The sequence below is a fragment of the Cucumis melo genome, chromosome 8 (assembly GCF_025177605.1).
Source record: "Cucumis melo cultivar AY chromosome 8, USDA_Cmelo_AY_1.0, whole genome shotgun sequence".
In the NCBI taxonomy this organism is placed as follows: Eukaryota; Viridiplantae; Streptophyta; class Magnoliopsida; order Cucurbitales; family Cucurbitaceae; genus Cucumis; species Cucumis melo.
In genome coordinates this window covers 4,531,872-4,550,737 of record NC_066864.1, presented here as the reverse complement: position 1 = coordinate 4,550,737, position 18,866 = coordinate 4,531,872, and the positions used below count along the sequence as shown (strand labels likewise).

General features: G+C 37.3%; 4 protein-coding genes across 5 annotated transcripts; 3 read left to right on the top strand and 1 right to left on the bottom strand.

Annotated features, from left to right (window-relative positions):
* Positions 1-1,243: 1,243 nt before the first annotated feature.
* Positions 1,244-6,822, top strand: LOC103484887 (uncharacterized). Of its 2 annotated transcripts, XR_007823125.1 has the most exons (6): positions 1,244-1,534; positions 1,770-2,199; positions 2,348-2,568; positions 2,648-3,200; positions 3,317-3,726; positions 6,393-6,822. XR_007823125.1 is itself a non-coding variant. In XM_051088803.1 (5 exons), the coding sequence occupies exons 1-5, from the start codon at positions 1,466-1,468 to the stop codon at positions 3,553-3,555; spliced, it is 1,512 nt and encodes a 503-aa protein (XP_050944760.1). In that variant the 5' UTR covers positions 1,244-1,465; the 3' UTR covers positions 3,556-3,777. The 2 variants fall into 2 exon arrangements, 1 of the variants encoding a protein (XP_050944760.1); XM_051088803.1 differs by lacking the exon at positions 6,393-6,822 and having other exon boundaries at positions 3,317-3,777.
* Positions 4,549-6,227, top strand: LOC103485339 (uncharacterized). The gene has a single exon (XM_008442890.3). It carries the CDS (start codon positions 4,970-4,972, stop codon positions 6,068-6,070), a length of 1,101 nt encoding a protein of 366 aa, XP_008441112.2. The 5' UTR covers positions 4,549-4,969; the 3' UTR covers positions 6,071-6,227.
* A 1,381-nt stretch (positions 6,823-8,203) lies between the features above and the next one.
* On the bottom strand, positions 8,204-12,033 carry LOC103484888 (uncharacterized). The gene is made up of 2 exons (XM_008442233.3): positions 11,822-12,033; positions 8,204-11,356 (listed from the first exon to the last, which is right to left on the bottom strand). Exon 2 carries the CDS (start codon positions 11,317-11,319, stop codon positions 8,572-8,574), a length of 2,748 nt encoding a protein of 915 aa, XP_008440455.2. The 5' UTR covers positions 11,320-11,356; positions 11,822-12,033; the 3' UTR covers positions 8,204-8,571.
* A 691-nt stretch (positions 12,034-12,724) lies between these two features.
* On the top strand, positions 12,725-14,552 carry LOC103484889 (cysteine desulfurase, mitochondrial). The gene has a single exon (XM_008442236.3). It carries the CDS (start codon positions 12,835-12,837, stop codon positions 14,206-14,208), a length of 1,374 nt encoding a protein of 457 aa, XP_008440458.1. The 5' UTR covers positions 12,725-12,834; the 3' UTR covers positions 14,209-14,552.
* Positions 14,553-18,866: the final 4,314 nt, after the last annotated feature.

The following is an 18,866-nucleotide window of genomic DNA, read 5'->3' as shown; positions in this document are numbered from 1 at the left end:
AAAGAAAAGAAAATTAAATAAACTATAATATATTAACTTGGGATAGCTCTGGAGATATCTTGTTTACAATTAAATGGAGAGAGATTATTTTGTTTAATTTATTATTAATTTTCTTTTGTAAGATGAATGAAAAATATAAATTGGAGGTACTAATGGTAAAACTTCGTCAAATCAGCATTGAAATATGGATTAGCCTTCGACGAGAAATTTTTGACTTCCACGAAATTCCAAATATTTAAATAAATGTCAAAGTGTTTTGGTAGTGATTGATTATTTGGTCTAATTGGATTTTATTGGCCTAGTTTAGTAAGATAAGACCTAAATCCACATGTTTAAGTCTGGAGGAACTGATCTATGAACCGACCAAACCCAAGTTATAAGACCCGCCAAATGACTCTATTAATAAAGTTCTCAAAAATTTTATTCTATAAAGTTGAGAACTCTCCCAATAGCAAAAAGACTAGATCACCAAAATACAAAATCCTTCCAAAACTCCAAAAGAACATCACGCGTACATATTCAATCGAGGATAACTCCACGAAACACGTTTCTTCCAAAACCTCGTGTGAACAATCCGTATACAAATTTGAAAAATATGTTGAATTATAAAAAAAAAACTCCAACATTTGTTCATATGTTTCAAAAGTATCGATATCCTTTCAAAATTTGTTATTATCATTTTGTAACAATTTCAAAACTAGATTGAAATAGAAATCATTTAAATTTCAATAAAAAAACGAGACTTAAAATGGTAAGATGACACATCGTTTCAATATTGGTATGAAATTCTATAACGTAGATTTTGTCGTTCAATCACAAAATGTGACATGACAACCTTTTTCTTAAAAAAATTATTTTGTGATCGAAGCCAGTAATGTTCTTCAAAATTATTTTAGGGTTTAAATGGAAAGTATAGAAAAAGTAAAGTGAAATAAAAAAATGAAGCATTAAAAGTACTTTGATATTTTAAATATTAAAAGTTCGTGGAATATGAGACAAAAAAAGACACGTCATAGAAATGCGGACATTTCTTTTTCAGGTGCCAATCACTTGGAACGGCTAAGCAATTCAATGCGTCCCCTGCCTCTTCTCCTATCTATCTATCTATCTATCTATACCATTCTTTTCCCTTTCTGCTTTTTCTTTTTTCGATTTAATTTAAAATTATCATTCCATTTCCATCCTGAATCGAACTCATATTAATCTAATCTTAAAGTAATCTGATTCAACAAATAATAATAATAATAATAAGAAAAAATTTATTTGATATATTCCCTTCACGTTCTTCTATATTTGCCTCGAACTTTAATTTCTTCACTCTCCCTTTTCAGCCCTTCGCATAAGTAATGGAATTACACATTCCTATAGGAAACTTATAGGCTTGCTCAGTTTAAAGCTAAGCTAAAGAGTTTGCTTTACTTTTTGGGATTCTGAGCTTCCAATTGCTGTTTTCTTTTCCAATGCAATGGAAAAGGAAGAACAGCCCAAGTTTTCTTCTACCCCTAATCTTGAACACCAAGCCAATGGAGTTTCAGTATGTTTCTTACTATTTTTCTGTAATGGGTTTTGTCTTTTTGGTTCGTTTTTGCATTCCTTCCTTCCTTCCCCTTTTGATTGATTTCATCAGTTGTGTCTCTATTGAAAGACGATGGGGACAGTAAAAGTTTGTGGGGTTTTGCTTTTTGTTTTCGATCTTTTGTGTTTAATTTGTTCTTGTGTTTAGAGATTGCATTATGGATGCTAATTAGAACTACTACTGTTTCTAACAGAGTAAGAATGAGAAGAGTGTATCCGATGGGACAGATGCAGCAAAAAACGCCAAATCTGGATGCCAATTATTAGAGAATGAGTCTCCCCATAATCAGCATTACACTGCGCTTCTTCAAAGCGCTCACTATCCTGAACATGCAGAAAAGCCTTCACCGTCAACTGCCCCTTCCGCCGTGAATGAGCGACATCAGCTGCCGCAAAGCCCGGCTAATCTTCAGCATCAGCTTAGCCAGCCTCCGCAGCCGCAGCAATTTGTTCTTTCTTCACAACCCTTTTGGATACAGCCACAGCCGAGTATTTCCTTTGGAGCAACTGAAGGTAGCTGGCAATCTCCGGCGGCGTTTGGCGCTGGAGCCTCGCCGATATGTCAACCCCAAGCTCCTAATTTCTATTACCCAGTTGGATATCCGACATATCCAGGTTTTCCAGGTGAGTTTCAATTTCAGGACTATTTGGTAGAGTAATTCTGTGGGGATTGCTTGATCAATTAGTGGGTGTTTTTCAAACCTTGTTTGTAATTGAATGTGATGTACATTGATCGGTTTGAGTTTTGAAATTTGAGTCTGAACTTTAACAGGTTCCAGGGATGGCTCAATTTGGTGGGGTCAAACACAACCAATACTGTTTCCTGGATTGTCCAATTATCCAAGAGCTTCATGTGGTTTTGTATCTTCTCAATCTTGGCCAATGCCAATTCCTAGTTGTGCAACATCTTCCTCTGGACAACCCCTTTTAAGAGGAGTCATCAAACCACCTGAAAAGCTTTCTCAAAAGCATAAGAAACTTTGGGAAGCTCAGGTTTGTCATAATATTCATCTTCAGTTTATGTGTGTTTGAGATGTTATTGTAATGCTGTTTTTCCTGCTCTTTGATGCAGTCTGCAGAAAATGTACAATTGTGGAGTATGATAGGAGAGTTGCAAGGGGAATTAGCAGTCTACAAGGGCCGCTTGAGTAAGCTTGAAGCTGAAATTTCATGTTTAAGATCTTCAGCTACTAATGAGCCTGCTGTGGAAGTTGGAAATGGTGACATTACATTGAGGGGACAACCAACGAAGCGAGGAAGGTTGAAACGAGGTACAGCCCCAGTTGGTTCACAATCTCCTTTGCAGCCTCATACACGAGTAAGAAAGCCAGCAGTTGGGAGAACAAAAGTAGAAGATGCAAAACAAACTCTTCTTGGAAAAGATAGCTTGAATAAGGCGGATGATAATAAACATAAATATTTTACTTCCCTTGACATTACAAAGCAAGACAAGAATGAAGACAGTTCAACTACCATCAATCAAAACAATGGGATCGTGGAGATTGATGATGACACTCTCAAGATGCCTGCCTCTTTAGACAATCAAGTTCTTGAACAATGCTCTGAAATTCAATCATGTGGAATTGAATTCAAGCCACCATCAGTATTGAAATCCAATTATGAAGGTAATCACAGTTCAAAAGTCACTTGCTTAATCCTGTCTTGGCATACCAAGAGTTCCTCAACGATCCTGATGTTGGTTATACTAATACATATAAAGAAAATTTCATATGGTCTTTAGGAATCATCTCTGAAGACTCCGAACGAAATGACTTTAGAATAGCCTCCTCAACAATCTACACCAATGGAAATGTTACCAGACAAGGAATATCTGGGTGGAACTTTAAACTCGTGGACGAAGCAGCCGAATTGGGATTTCCTCCTCCAGTAGTACACAAAACGGGGAACGAAGATATGGCAGATGAATTCAGCTCAGGACCTGAAGAGATTGAAACACAAAATGGTTCCTCCTGGTGTTGAAAGTAAGCTCTAAATGATCAAATGTTGTTCTACCTCCAATATTAGGTAATACACTAAAATGAGCCAGATAGTGGATAATTCTGCCCCAATTGGCAAGCTACTGCCACTTGATGGAGATGGTTTGACCAATATTTTGTACAAGGGCAGAATGGATTCAGCTTGCTTAACATGGTACGACTTTAACCCAAATTACTTATACCAGAAAATCTTGCATACTCAAAATTTGTCTATGTTAACTTGCCTTTTTGTTCTTAATTAATGTCAAGATTCAATATACCACATAAAAGTTGCAATGTTATGAGTAATATTGCATGGAGAATTATGGACTGAAAGTACAATCCCTCAAAACCTGGACAGATGGGCGAAAAAACCATTACAACGAAGTTTTGGCACTACATGTGAATATAGAATCAAATAATTGGGTCATTTTCATTAGTACATAAATTCTGGAAAAAGTTGTCTACACCTAGTGTGTTTGTGATCCGGATACGGCGGAAGAATCTTTACAAATTCATTTTACATAGTAGATGACGATGGATAATTTAATCAAAATCTTGATCGAAGGAAACTCCTATGGTTTAAAATAATCATAACCTTAGTTAAGTTAATAGTGGATGATATGTTTCGCAATTGAAATCAAACCCTTAATTTGTCTTGCACTAAAAGTCGTTCGTAAGTCATGTCGAGCCCTACATTTAGGTCCTACCTTACTACCTACTCTCCCATTGTTGGAATTCACTCCGGAGAAAAAACTGTGGTTTGATTTGGATGGCATCAAACCCAAATAGGGGCTTTAATTGGAATTGGAAAGGAGTTTCCTTTTAGGAGTTTCCTTTTTAGAAAAGGGAACTTTGAATAGATACCCATATTGTAGAAAGAGAACTTATCTCATCTTTACGCATTTTTGAAAAATAAAAGGCATGCTTTTATCTTTACCCATTTTCAAAAATGGAATTTTTATCAAAACCCATATCGTAAAATACGAAAATATGAAATCTTTCTCTTTCTTAGTTTGCTAAAGTCCCATGGTTAACAATCCTAAAGCCAAGTCAGAGAAATAGAATGTGTGGACTGAAAAGTTAGAACCAAAGGTTGAAAGAGAACCCTGAGATCATCAAACGTCAGAAAGAAAAACCCTTTTTTTAAATTGTTTTTTGTTTTTTGTTTAATAAAAAATCCCCAACGAAGCCCTACCATTCGTATCATAGTATAGACTTGTTTTGTATATCGAGAAGAGTCAAATTATGACTCATAATTCATAAGTCATAATTCATGAGAACTTGCCATTCCTATAAATCCATACGCTTTTCTTGGTCTAATCTGTTAGGCAAAACTCCATGCCTCTCCTCCAAATCCGGATATCCAAATCTCTACATTAACACATAATTTACCACTTTCTTTATTATAGCCTCTAATGGCCACCGCCACCGTCAAGCCTCCTCGGCCAAAACTAGCCTGTTTCTCCTTCGCCGCCTATGCTAAAACTGTCATCGACCATCTCAAATCCCTCCAAATTCCCGTCCTCCCTGGCCTCTCCGACCCTGAATTTACATCCGTTGAGTCCACCTTCCGATTCTCTTTCCCGCCGGACCTCCGTTCGATCCTCCAAGAGGGTCTCCCAATTGGGTCTGGTTTCCCCAACTGGCGGTCCTCCTCCATTCAACAGCTTCACATTCTGATCAATCTCCCAAAATTCTGCCTCCTCAAGGAAATTTCTCAAAGAAAATTCTGGTGTCAATCTTGGGGGGCCCAACCTGATGATTCAAACGACGCTGTTGCTTTGGCCAAGCAATTCTTGGACAGAGCCCCTGTTCTTGTCCCCATTTATAAAAACTGGTACATCCCTTCCGCCCCGAACATGGCCGGAAACCCTGTATTTCACCTTGACGGTGGGGAGATTCGTGTTTCCAGCTTTGACTTGGCTGGATTCTTTCAAGCCCACGAATATTCTCAACTGGGTAAGGCTGAACCGGACTGTTTGGTGATCGATTCACCAGCTTGGGCAGCGACAGAGGCCCGAGCAGTGGAATTCTGGACGGAAGTGGCTTCGAGAAAGAAAGCGAAAGCGCGTGAGGTAACGGAAGGGTGGTGGAATGAAGGGGAATTTGAAATGGGGTTGGACGGATGCCTTGAGGACGTGTTTTGGAAGTTGCGAGAAGGTGGGTGGAGGGAAGAAGATGTCAGAGATATGATGATGATGGACCGCCATGATCGGAGCTTGGAACAAAATGAGACAACAATGGAGAAACTTAGAGTATCAGTAGGTGAAATTTTACTTAGTGGGGGATGGAGCAGAGACGATGTGGTGTACTCTCTTGATCTTGAATGCAATTCCGCCATTGTTATTCCTGACGAAGAATCAACATTTGAAATCAATCTTCATCATTATCATCATCATCAGCCAATTAGAATCCCTCAAGTAGAACGCAAGAAAAAGCCCCGCAACACCACCACCACCAACCACCTTAAAATGCCCCCATTTTTCTTTGCACCACATCGGAACTTAATCCTCTAACGTCTTTTCGTCTTGCTTTTCCTCTTAATTAGCCTAGTTTACCTTCACATGAATGACCCCTTGTTCATTACGTAAATTATACAGTGTACATAAATACACATTCTTTTTTCTTTTGGTTAATAAAAGGAGAGACGATAAAGGTCCAATTTTGATCCCACCGATTCATATTTCATATTGCATTGTTTGCTGGCATTATTAAATATTAATGTAGCATTCTTTCTTTTTGTTGTATTCGGAAGGAAGGGAAAATGGGATGTCATGTCATGTGGGGAGGCTAGGAAAATGACCTTATGAATGAAGTAATATGTTTTTTACGTTACAGAAATAATTCTCTCTCTCCATCTATTGGTGGGGCGGTGGCGTTCTGAAATGGGCAGCCGGCGTTGACAAATCGGAGAGGAAACTGTTAACGGCGGTGACTGAGGGGTCATCGGAGTCCTCAACTACGTTGACGGAGAAATAAGGGCCTAAAAGTGGGAGTCGGAAACCGAGTTTTGAAATGAAAAACGGACGAATCGGTCAAGATGTAGACTCTCTTACGCACCGGTCTAAAAGGGGTATTAATGACAGTCTACTAATGGGAAATTTCTGGTTCTACATAGGTTTGGAGAATTAGTTTCTTCTACTTGCCATAATAGCATTATATAGAAATGTTAAATCCTAAATAATTTGATCTTACTAGTTCGAAGAAATTTAGAATTCATACTCTAGTGGATCAAAAATAGTATAATCTATAATTTATAAACTCCTATCAATAATACATTTAACTACGCATAAAATATATATATACAGAAATTTGGGGGGTAAAATTTGAAATGAAAAAAAAAAAACGAAAACCAAATTTAAAATATTTTGTCATGTTTGAAAAACTAAAAATTTGTTGCTACATTCACCATTATGATAAATGTTTTAGGTAACCTTGAAAAGTTCTCTTTTAATGATGTGCATTGCGTAGTTTGACTTTATTGCTCGTTTGGCATTGGCCAAAACTTTCTAATTTGATTTTACTCGCAAGTTCCTTGCACTTAATTAATTACTTGGTTGCCTTTAAAAAAAGAAAAAAAAGAAAAAAAGAAAAACGAAATACTTGGTTGTCCTTTGCTTTTCCTTCATTGAATTATTATTACATGGTATGGTATATACCTGTCTTTTGCAGGATAATTATGAGTAATTAAACACATGAATTATGAGATTCCTAACTAATACTGCATGAATCAAGATCGTATCGAAAAAGAATTATGATAAGACTGAATTTGGAACCAAGGAAAGACAAGAGAGGAGCAGAATAAAGAAGGAAGTTGCTAGCTTGAACAAATTCCGAGCCAAGAAGTAGATTTAAATCTTTAACTTAATGAGGAAAAGAAAAACAGTGAACGAAGTTTCTTCTTCTTTACAAAACTAGCCACGTGGCTATGACTTTTGATTATACATTTCATGATGAATTGTCAATGTTTAGCAAAGGTTATTGCGTATAATAGTCAAAAGTGTGTAAAAGTAAAGCATAAGGCAAGTCAAAAGAAGATGATGCCTTGGAAAGTTGATGGATGCTTCATGACAAGGCATTTAGTTCCTATGTCAAATTCTACATGATGGTAGTGAGTTCCTATTAGTGTTGTAGGTTACCATGTGGCTCATCTCAACATATTGAAATATTAGCCTATATGTTTGTATTGTCAGTTACTGATGCACCATTAAGTTATTAAATTCACTATACTCTCTTAGCTCAAGCTTTTATGTTAAGAAGTCTTACCAATAAAATATACCTAGCTCCCAATTTCAGAATAATGATATGATATGTGTTGCCTGCTTTAAGTGTTAGCACAATCTGATTAAAGTTTGAATAATAAATAAGTAATATAAATGGCTAACAGAGACTTCGAATCTTATGATTGAATATAATGTTTAACAATAGGTCTATCTCTATCTCTCGACGGCAATATGTCCATTTCCCTAACCCATTAAGTTGGAACTTAGCTTCAGTTTGAGTTGGGTTTAAACGTCGTTTTTTATTATTTCATCTTTAGATTTTTGAGCTCCAGTTGGGTTTTCAATGTGGAGTTTTTTTTCAGTTGATAGGAGATGTAAGAAACTGAGATAAATTCTTCTTTTAAATATAGAGATGCCTATCATAGAAGAAAACTGACACCAAAAGGTGTTCCACCAAGCACCATCATGATATCATCCAACAAACATTGGGAAAGAAAAAGAAGATTACAAATGTATCTACTAAAATTTGAATCTCAAAAGACCACTCAATGAACTAATCTGAAGCATCAAATGCTCAAAAATCATCCTAGCTTTCCAAATTCTTCCAGCAGCAAAAACAAAAACGATATATATGCAAGTATATATATATTTTTTCTTTTTCTTAATTTTTTTTTTTTTTTTTTTTTTTTGCTTAAAGGACGTGTTGCTGCATAGAATCAGAAACAATAAAGATCCTTAAGAAAACAGAAAACAAATAGAATGACGAAAATTCCTTATGAAGAGGATATAAGATGTCACTCTGTGGCTGTTTCATCCTTGTTATTCCCTTCTGTTCTGCTTTCGGGTAAGGTATCCAAATCTGTGCGAGTATCCTTCTCCTCCTGAGGTAAAGAAGACCCTGAAGAATCACCAGTATTACCCTGATCCTCACTGCTGTTTGTATCAGAAAATATGACACCCTCATTGTGGGAATCAAAATTTTCTTTCGGGTGATCGTTATAATTACCATTGCTTTGATCAACGTTCTCATTGTCATGCCGTCCAGCACCAGCACCTTCAGTAGTGCTTGAGGATGCATCATTCTCTTGGGAGTTTGACACATCTGAAGGATTATCATGGTCATTCTTTTGACCTGAAGAATCATCATTTGAGTTGCTATGAACAGCATTTTCATTTTCATTGTGGCTCACTTGTCTATCTGATTGATCGGGCTCAGAAGTATTCAACTCTTGGGATGCTTCATTTGAAGTTTCTATATTGTCAGTGGAAGTTGAATGTGATGGACTTGAATTTTTTTGTTCACTGCTGAGAGTGGGGTTAGCTAGATCAAGATTGCTGTTTTCTTCAACTGTTTCAGAAGTTTTCTCGTTAGAAGTAGCTGAATCATCCTGGTGCTGGTCATTCTCCTTGGACGCTGGTTGCTCTTCATTGTTATTAGTCACTTCTGCCGGTACCTCAGATTGGTTGTTCCCACTTTTTTCTGCTTCGCTTCCATTTTGGACTGACTCATATTTATCAGAATCAACAGCTTCGCGACTTGTCTGTACATCCTTATGCTGAGACTCATAGTTTTCTTTATTTTCAACCGACTCTACCTCATTTAGTTTTGCAAAACCATCCTGCCCATTTCCAGTGGCTGTGTTTTGATCTTCGTGTACAGCACTGGAAGCATTATCCCCTTTGTATTGTGCTTCTCTTGCATCGTTATTACTCCTGTCATTCCCATCTTGAACCTGTTCTTCAGCTGGAATTACACTCTTAATACTAACTTCCTTCTGTTCTTCCTTCTTAACTGTCTCGTTTTCTTTGTTCTCCTCCTTGTTCTCGTTACCGTTGTTTTCCATGGTATCCTTGGAACCTTCCTTAGTCTCACTGATACCCTCTTTGGTTTCTACATTAACATCTTCTCTGTACTTCTCCTTGGTCTCTTCCTTCTCATTGTCACCACTCTCCTTCTCTCTTTCTCCTGCATTGTTGCTATCTTTTTTATCTGTCTCTTCAATTCCCCTCTCCTCTTGATTTTCATTTTCTTTGTTTTCTTCATTCTTCTCCTCCGTTCCACTCTCTTTACTCAGGCTTCTCTCCTCGTTATCATTTTCCTTTCTGTCTTCGGTCGGCATCTCATTTACCTTATCTTTACCTTCATTTTCTTCTTGATTCTCCTGTCCTTTGCTTTCTTCATTTCCATTCCCTTCTTGATTCTCCTGTCCCTTGCTTTCTTCATTTCCATTCACTTCTTGATTCTCCTGTCCTCTGCTTTCTTCATTTCCATTCACCTCTGAATTCTCCAGTCCTTTAGTTTCTTCGTTTCCATTCACCTCTTGATTTTCCAGTCCTCTGCTTTCTTCACTTCCATTCACGTCTTGATTTCCCTGCCCTTTGCTTTCGTCATTTCCATTTACGTCTTGATTTCCCTGTACTTTGTTTTCTTCGTTTCCATTAATGTCTTGATTTTCTTGTACTTTTCTTTCTTCAGTTCCATTTACATCTTGATTTTCCTGTACTTTGCTTTGTTCGTTTCCGTTTACATCTTGATTTTCCTGCCCTTTGCTTTCTTCGTTTCCGTTTACATCTTGATTTTCCTGCCCTTTGCTTTCTTCGTTTCCATTTACGTCTTGATTTTCTTGCACTTTGCTTTCTTCGTTTCCATTCACCTCTGGGTTTTCCTGTCCTTTGCTTTCTTCGTTTGCATTGACATCTTGATTTTCCTGCTCTTTGCTTTCTTCGTTTCCAGTTACGCCTTGATCTTTGCTTTCTTCGTTTGCATTGACATCCTGATTTTCCTGCTCTTTGCTTTCTTCATTTCCATTTACGCCTTGATTTTCCTGCTCTTTGCTTTCTTCGTTTCCATTTACGCCTTGATTTTCCAGCACTTTGCTTTCTTCGTTTCCATTCACATCTTCATTTTCCTGTCCTTTGCTTTCTTCGTTTCCATTCACTTCTTGATTGCCTTGTCCTTTGCTTTCTTCATTTACATTCTCTTCAATCCCTCCCCCTCTACCCTCCTCTCCATTCTCATCACTCTGACTCTTTTGAATCTCCCCATTTTCCTTATCATTCTCTTTAATCTCTTCATTTCCTTTGTTTTCGCTTTCGATTTCTTTGTTCTCTTCAATTTCTGTTTCTTTCCTAACCTCACTGTTCTCCTCTCTCTCTTTCTCTATATCCACCACAAAATCTTTATTCTCAGTCTCCTCCTGAACTTCTTCTTGATTGTGAAATTCATCGTTCCCACCCACCTTTTCTTCATTATCACTCCCAGACATACCCTTTTCCAGTTCACTCCTGGTTTCTTCTTCATCCTCTCTGTGGCTCTCATCTCTTATGATGTTTTCATCAACTCTCGGATGGAGGTCTTTCCTCCCTAATTTCACAACCTCATCAAGTTTTGTGCTCTCATTGAAAGTAGCTTTCTTACCACGAGAATGCTGAACTTGGTAAACGAGCCAGACGCAAACCCCAAGCAAAATAAAGATTTGTAGAGCATGCTTTACCTTAAAGCCTTTGGATCTCTGACTCCTTCGAGGGGATGATCTGAACATTATGAATTCTAAGCCTTAAAGTCCTTCCTCAAAATCCCTGCCAATCAAGAAAATTCAACGATCACCATCAAATCAATAAACATCCACCCTAGTAATAAACAATAAACAAAAAACCAAAATGCCAACAATTTCTGGAATGAGTTCCAGATTCATAGTCTAACATAGAGATCAAAATAAATTCATATTCATTACACATAGTTGTAATATATAAACATAAAACATAGCAGAACTTAGATCAATCACAATCCACATTCCATAACGAGTTCAATTTCTCATTTCCTAAACCTGCAGCAACCTACTATTTTGACACAAGAAATAACACAGAGAACAAATGAAATAACAGAAATGTAGATTGGACTGGGAAAATAAGAGAGATCTATAAATGGTCAATCCAAAAGAGAAAGCAAGATCATATGATTGTACAAATGAAGTTGGAAAAACACTGAAGACGGAAGCAGAGAGAAAAAGAACAAAGAAGAAGAAGAAGAAGAAGAAGAAGAACCTGATCAGAAAGGTGGGTGTGGTCGTCAAATGGTGTTGATTAATGCAAGGAAAAAGGAGAGAAAAGAATGGGAATTATAGGGAAGTCCAACCAGAGTTCATGCAGATTTTCCGTAGAGAAGAAAAGAAGTGAAATTTTTTTGGATCTGATGAATTTCTTCGTCGGTGGTGTTTCAGTATTTATAAGCCAGCGCATAATCAGCTCAATCACAGACTTTAAACCCATCAAATTTAAACACTTTCCTCCACGATCTCTCTCTTTTTTTTTTTTTTTTTTCCAATCTTATTCTTGAAAAAGTAATTCTCTTTTCTACGTTAAATTTTATCCCATCTTTCAATTTAGCAAAATTAAATTCTACTTCCCGTTTTATGTGTTACGAAAAACTTTATAAATAGTTCCAATTAAAAATAAAACTATTATTTTTTAACATAGAAAAATTCTTATAAATAAATAAATAAATAAACTACTCTAAATTTTTTTTAAATATATCAAAATGAGAACAAAATAAAGAAATGTAACCATTATACTATATTTACAATCATAAAAATTAAACTCTAATTTTTAGAAGAATAAAAAATGAATATATTTCTTTATTTTTATTTTTTTTTAATTTCACTAGAATTTGTATAACACATCTGCAAATGTAGAGTAGATATATAATAGGTTTAGATTATATTTGAAGTCATAAATTTGTTTAGATTGGTGTCATTATATTTGTTGGACTCATTTTAGGATACATATTTACAAATCAGATAACGACTTAAATATTTATAAGCAAATAAGTTTAATCATCCGGTTACTAAATGGCCACGTGTCTACAACAGGTGGCACAAAGGTTTGGTTCCGTCAGTCGGTGTCGGTGACCCAACACTTGGCTGACCCGCTTGGCCTCATCTCCACTCTCCATTTTGTTGTGCCCTAAATTTCAGAGTGAAGAGCTCCCAATGACGAATCTCTAACTTTTTCCTTAAGGTATTTAACCCATCAAACTCCCACAATCACTCACGCCACCAATGGCTTCCAAGATTCTTGCTTCCTGTTTACGCCGAACCCTCACAAATTCCTCTCCCCCCATCTCGCGCTTCCGGCCTATCTCCACCGCTGCTGCTGTCGCCGCTTCTCCGTCGGAACCCCATGAGGATGAAACTGGGATTTCTATGAAAGGTGTTAAAATATCTGGACGACCGCTTTATCTTGATATGCAAGCTACATCCCCTGTTGATCCTCGGGTGTTAGACGCCATGCTTCCTTATTATATTTCGCGCTATGGTAATCCACACTCTCGTACGCATCTTTATGGTTGGGAATCGGACCATGCCGTTGAGACGGCTCGTTCCCAAGTTGCTGCTCTTATCGGTGCCTCGCCTAAGGAGATTGTTTTTACCTCTGGAGCTACTGAGTCCAATAACATATCAATCAAGGGGGTTATGCATTTCTATAGAGAGAAGAAAAGGCACTTGATTACCACTCAGACCGAGCACAAGTGCGTTCTTGATTCTTGCAGACATTTGCAGCAGGAAGGTTTTGAGATTACCTATTTACCGGTTGGGTCCGATGGAATTGTTGATTTAGAAAAGCTCCGTTCTGCGATTAGACCCGACACTGGCCTTGTTTCGGTCATGGCGGTTAATAACGAAATTGGTGTCATTCAGCCTGTAGAAGAAATTGGGAAAATTTGCAAAGAATTCAATGTTCCTTTCCATACTGATGCGGCTCAGGCTCTTGGGAAGATTCCGATTGATGTGGAGAAGTGGAATGTGAGCTTGATGTCCTTGAGTGGACATAAGATTTATGGACCGAAGGGTATTGGGGCTTTGTATATGCGGAGGAGGCCGAGGATTCGAGTTGAGCCCCAAATGAATGGAGGAGGACAAGAGAGGGGTATAAGGAGTGGGACTGTGCCAACCCCATTGGTCGTGGGAATGGGCGCAGCCTGTGAGCTTGCGATGAAGGAAATGGAATATGATGATAAGCGAATTACTGCACTGCAGGAACGGCTCTTAAATGGTATAAATGCGAAGCTTGAGGGAGTTGTGGTGAATGGTAGCATGGAGAAGCGGTATCCTGGTAATCTGAATTTGTCATTTGCGTATGTTGAAGGTGAAAGCTTGCTTATGGGATTGAAGGATGTGGCTGTTTCGAGCGGAAGTGCATGCACCAGCGCCAGTTTGGAGCCTTCATATGTGTTGAGGGCGTTGGGAGTGGATGAGGACATGGCTCACACTTCAATCAGGTTTGGCATTGGGAGATTCACCACGGAGGCTGAGATCGATCGAGCAGTTGAGTTGACAGTCCATCAGGTGGAAAAGTTGAGGGAAATGAGTCCCCTTTATGAGATGGTAAAGGAGGGGATAAACATCAAGGAGATCCAATGGGCCCAACACTGATTGCTTTTGTTCTCTGATATAAGATGTCCATATGCCACTTATGTGCTTGGATTTGTATGGGATATGTGGGTTGTTTGGCAGTAATGACGGGCCATCTAACTATATTACGTTGAACCATATGGATAGTTTCCAATTCATCTCCAGGTTTTACTCATCCTCGCCCGTCTAGTGATCAGTTGCCCTCAAGAAGCCCCCTGTATGGTCCTGAAAGTTTAAAATAATAAGCAACTATGTCAGTATTTGCCCTTTGTGCTTAATATGCGATAGATTCCCCCTCCCCCCTCTTCCCCCGCAGCAGGATTGTGATTATTATAAACTCTGAATCTAACATATGCATTCGTCAATGGTTTCAGTTTTTCTAGCTTAATTGCTTTAGTAGCTGAGGACATTGCTTTTATTAGCTTCTCATATGTCTTAGAACTGTGCCTTTTTTGCTTGAATATTGGGTAGATACAGTTGAATAATTCGGTTTTTTCCCGCCAAAGATGCTACAGTAGTGTATATAAGTGGATTCTGGTTGGAAAAATATGTTTGGCATAGACACCATGCTGCAATAAGCTGTAGTACGTTGTTGGTCGATCTGCCTGAAATTAATAGTTGGCATAAAAATAAGGTTATTCAATCACTTCCATATGATCTTTAGAATTAATTGAGTTAGTTTTCATCTCCTCGAATTATTAAGCGTTTGAGATCTTCTGCCAATAGTTTGGATTCCATGTATCCATTATCTAGACTTGTTTGTAGGTCAAGTCCTCTGCTGCTTCATTGCATACGGTAGTTTCACCATAACGACAACCGTCCTCTTTGACACTTCCTTAAGAAAGTTCACGATTTTAGTTCTTGGTTTTTGCCTCTTCACATTTGGGCCACCTGATTCAGCAAAAGATAGGTTAGCTAAATACCATTACCGTTTGTGTTTTTTCTCGTCCCTTTGGGGACATCAGATTTATGTTTTTTCTCCCTTGGGAAAATTTGTGCTTTCTCTTCCTTTTTTACTGTCATATACCAGCTAAAATCTCATTCATATGTTTTGTAAGTAAGGCACGCAACTTCTTATTAATGACGATAAGACATCATCTCGTGCCACTCCCAGCTGACTTAGATTACAGAATTTCATAACAGCTGACTAAGATTACAGAAATTTCATAATCAGAAGATTAAAGACAATCGTAGTAATGAAGAGGTTTGTTTCCATTTAGAAAAAAAAATCATAGAATGTGTACCTGCTGTTCATATTACGTGGGAACTCGTTCTTCCATCTCTCTTTCATGTTGAGGTTTCTGTTGGCGAACGCATACTAAAGGTTTAAAGGCCCTTTCCTGGTATGTATACGTGAGTTTTCTTGAACGGGTGGCAGTGAGCTTCAGCTTCTAACTCCGTGGATGTTGAAGTGTTGCACATTTTTTAGGTGACAGATTGATAGATTTAATGAGTTTTCTGAAGATATTTATTCCATAAACTATGTTTCTGATTGCAGTATTCTTGGTTGGCTTGAATCTTACTCGGTGGGATCACATATATGCTCCTCTGTTTGTGTTATAAAACTAACATTCTAAATCTTCCTATAAGAAATTCACATCTTCTCCAGATCAAAATTCAGTGCAATTTTTTGGGTACGGGAGTTTCTAAGGAAAGTTATTAATTTGTAGATAATTTATATAATTTTTTAAATATAAATTATTTATTTTTCATCGCAGGATTGTTGGTTAACTTGAATCCAACACTTGTAAGGATATATACCTATGACACTCTACAATTACGTGTTCTAGAATTAACATTCCAAGTCCATGACTTCTGCTGTCCAGAACTTTGTTGGTGCTTGAATTTGACTTCAGTGCAACCTTTCCCTGTTGGCTATCTGACTTTCTTGCCTGGGAAAGGTTTTTTTTTGCCCTTTGTGCAATTTGAAACAGTGAAGGCTCTCTATGTGCAAGGGGATAGCCACTCTAAATAATGCCTCCCATCGTTTAAATAAGAAAAAGCAATTAGGCCAAATAAATGGGTTTAAAACAATGAAAGATTCTGGTGTGCAGCTGGGCAGTATATGTAACGAATATGAACATGGGTGTGGTAGGTATAAAGTTCAGATTTACAGAGGGATAAGAGCAAGATTGAATGGCCATATCTATCAAGTCCAACCTACTTGTTCAGTTGAGACCGTGTAGGAGCCCTGGAGGTACTGTTTGGTCTTCTCTATTCTGTATTGAACTTTCACTGTTTAGTAGCATTATACACAATTGAGGACTATAAATAAGTTAATGTTTTAATTTTCCGTTAACAGTTTGCTAATATTAATATAGTTGTCTTGGTATCTGCGTTCTTTTTATGTTTAAAAGTGAGGATGTCAACAAAACCTCTTTATTCATAGCAGTGTACAACTTATTCTTTGACCATCTTGGGCAACTATCTCCTGCAGAAGACCAGGTATCAAGGAGTTCACATGTTAAGTCCGAAATATATTAGGAAAATAAGAAAGCTTGTCCTTGTCTTTGTTTGTACATGTCTATTGTAGCAAAAAGAGGGCTTTGGATGAGGCGAGCTCCGAGAGAGCTTTGTGGTAGATTTTAGTTGCACGTGGAGACTGTCAGAGGAGGAAGATTGATTTTAGGTTTAATGAAAGATAATGGCTATGGTTTGGCTGATGCTTGATAGTAAAGCCAGAAGGATTGTTGTAAGTCCTTCCTGTTTGTTAGTAATCAGAATGGATGGGGAACGAACACTTCTTTCCTTGTATCTCTAGGAATGTTTGGATGAAATGTAAGAATTCAAATGCCATTCCTACTAACATCTTCCTGTCAATCTAATTGGCCCTTGAGATATTTTTCTCCTTTTTTTTTTTTTTCCTTTTCTAAGAACGCATATAACCACACCTAAGTTTCGGATGCTTCTTATTCTTCATCTGCTTATCAAGTAGGTTATACAATTAAGGCCAAAATGTATAGTTGGATCAAAAGACCAAAATGTATAGTTGGATTAAGAAACCAAAATGTAGAAATAGTAATCGGGAGATTTTTTTACTAACATTTATTGATTTGGTAGAGATATAATATTCAAAGTTACAAGAAGGAAATGCATGAGTATGCTTGTATTATCTTCTCATTCATTATCCTTCTAGTTATTTGCTTTTTAGGGGCAAAGGAGGAGATATAGATAGAGGGGGGGATCTGAGTTAAAGTGGGTAATTATTTAAGCACTTTCTTCTTTTTTTTCCCCCAATTTTGTGTTGGTGGTATGTGGCGGATATTGTTTGGCTGCTTGTTGCTCTGTTTTAAAAGAAGTGCAGAGTGCTCTCTGTACATTTAACACTGACTTGAACTGTATACAATATGGATCCTTAATACTATCTTATTTCCTTATTTAAAAAAATGCAGATTTTCATTTATATATGAATTCTAGTCTTTGTTAGCATTCATGAGCCCACCAAGGAGACCCGTAGTCAAGCTGTGAAAATCTTCTTGCACCAGACAGAATCAAGAAACCAATGGGGGTTTCAAATGGTGGTTGGGTGTGTTTGGTTGAATTATGACTTCCCTTTCCTTGAGCTTTAATTGAGGCTGCTGCATTCTTATTGAAACATGCAGGTATTTGTGTTGCAATATATCCATTAAATGTCCTTTGTCTACAGAGAAGAAATCAAGTGCTCAAAAGGAGAAGGAGGTTCAGCAGAAGAAGCAGCATGTGCAGTACAGTGGGGGAAGTTTTTAGGCAATCTGAATGAAAAGCTTTTCTTTTTTGTAAAACATGTGGAAGGCGCTAAAGGAAGATGACAATATAAGGTATCTGATTGGGAAAGTGATTCTCATTTATTAATGAGATAAGAAGAATGATGGCAAATATCAGTTGTGGCCGTGGGGGAGAAGGATTGTGAGTATGGCCCAGCTGGGAAAGTGGGGTACAAAAATGGGGTTAGGTTGTTTTCAACGCTTTTAGTACCGATGAAAAAGCTCAAAAAAGCTTGAGAAAGAAGCCATGGGGAATCAGAATCCTTTCTTCCCTTTCACTGTTCATGAGCCTGGTTCTCAGCTTTTCAGTTTTGTAAAATCTTTTTTAATCTTTTTTATCGATTTTGGCACCGACATTCTCTTTTTTGTGTGTGAGAGAGAGAATGAGAGATTAGTGCATGAGTTTGAGTTCTACTTATTAGAGAATGAAGTGGATTTATGTCAATCATGTTTGTTTTATTCCAAATACATCTTGTGATTTAAGCTTTGAGATCAACATTTGCACACAATTCTCGGTAAGCACAACTACATGTTTTGCTCTTTATTTAAGTGTTTCTACTTATTTCGGGCTTAATAGTTTACACTTACATCTTAACTCTTTTTCGAAATTAACGAGTTTAAATCTCATGTTTGTTTTTAAACTTGTAAATTTGTTTGGTTTTCATGTCCGCTGCATCTTTTGAAATGTCTACTTTAGTATTTAAACTTTAAATATGGTTTTGCTTCTTTCTTCATCATAAATTCGTTTTGAGTTTTCTTGCGAAAAAGTTAAATGTTTATGCTCGTACATATATTTAATGTTATGATATTAAAATATATAATTGGAAGAGATGCTTAAACGAAAATTAAATGAAATTTAATAGTATGTGCAAGATCATTGAAAGATTATGATGTTATATAAATTAACTTCACCCCTATACTATTTAAACTATTAAA

Coding starts and splice junctions, on each gene's coding strand:
- LOC103484887 (XM_051088803.1), top strand. CDS start 1,466: ATGGAAAAGGAAGAACAGCCCAAGTTTTCTTCTACCCCTAATCTTGAA. Junction 2,200..2,347: donor GACATATCCAGGTTTTCCAG/GTGAGTTTCAAT, acceptor GAACTTTAACAG/GTTCCAGGGATGGCTCAATT. Junction 3,201..3,316: donor ATTGAAATCCAATTATGAAG/GTAATCACAGTT, acceptor TATGGTCTTTAG/GAATCATCTCTGAAGACTCC.
- LOC103485339 (XM_008442890.3), top strand. CDS start 4,970: ATGGCCACCGCCACCGTCAAGCCTCCTCGGCCAAAACTAGCCTGTTTC.
- LOC103484889 (XM_008442236.3), top strand. CDS start 12,835: ATGGCTTCCAAGATTCTTGCTTCCTGTTTACGCCGAACCCTCACAAAT.
- LOC103484888 (XM_008442233.3), bottom strand. CDS start 11,319: ATGTTCAGATCATCCCCTCGAAGGAGTCAGAGATCCAAAGGCTTTAAG.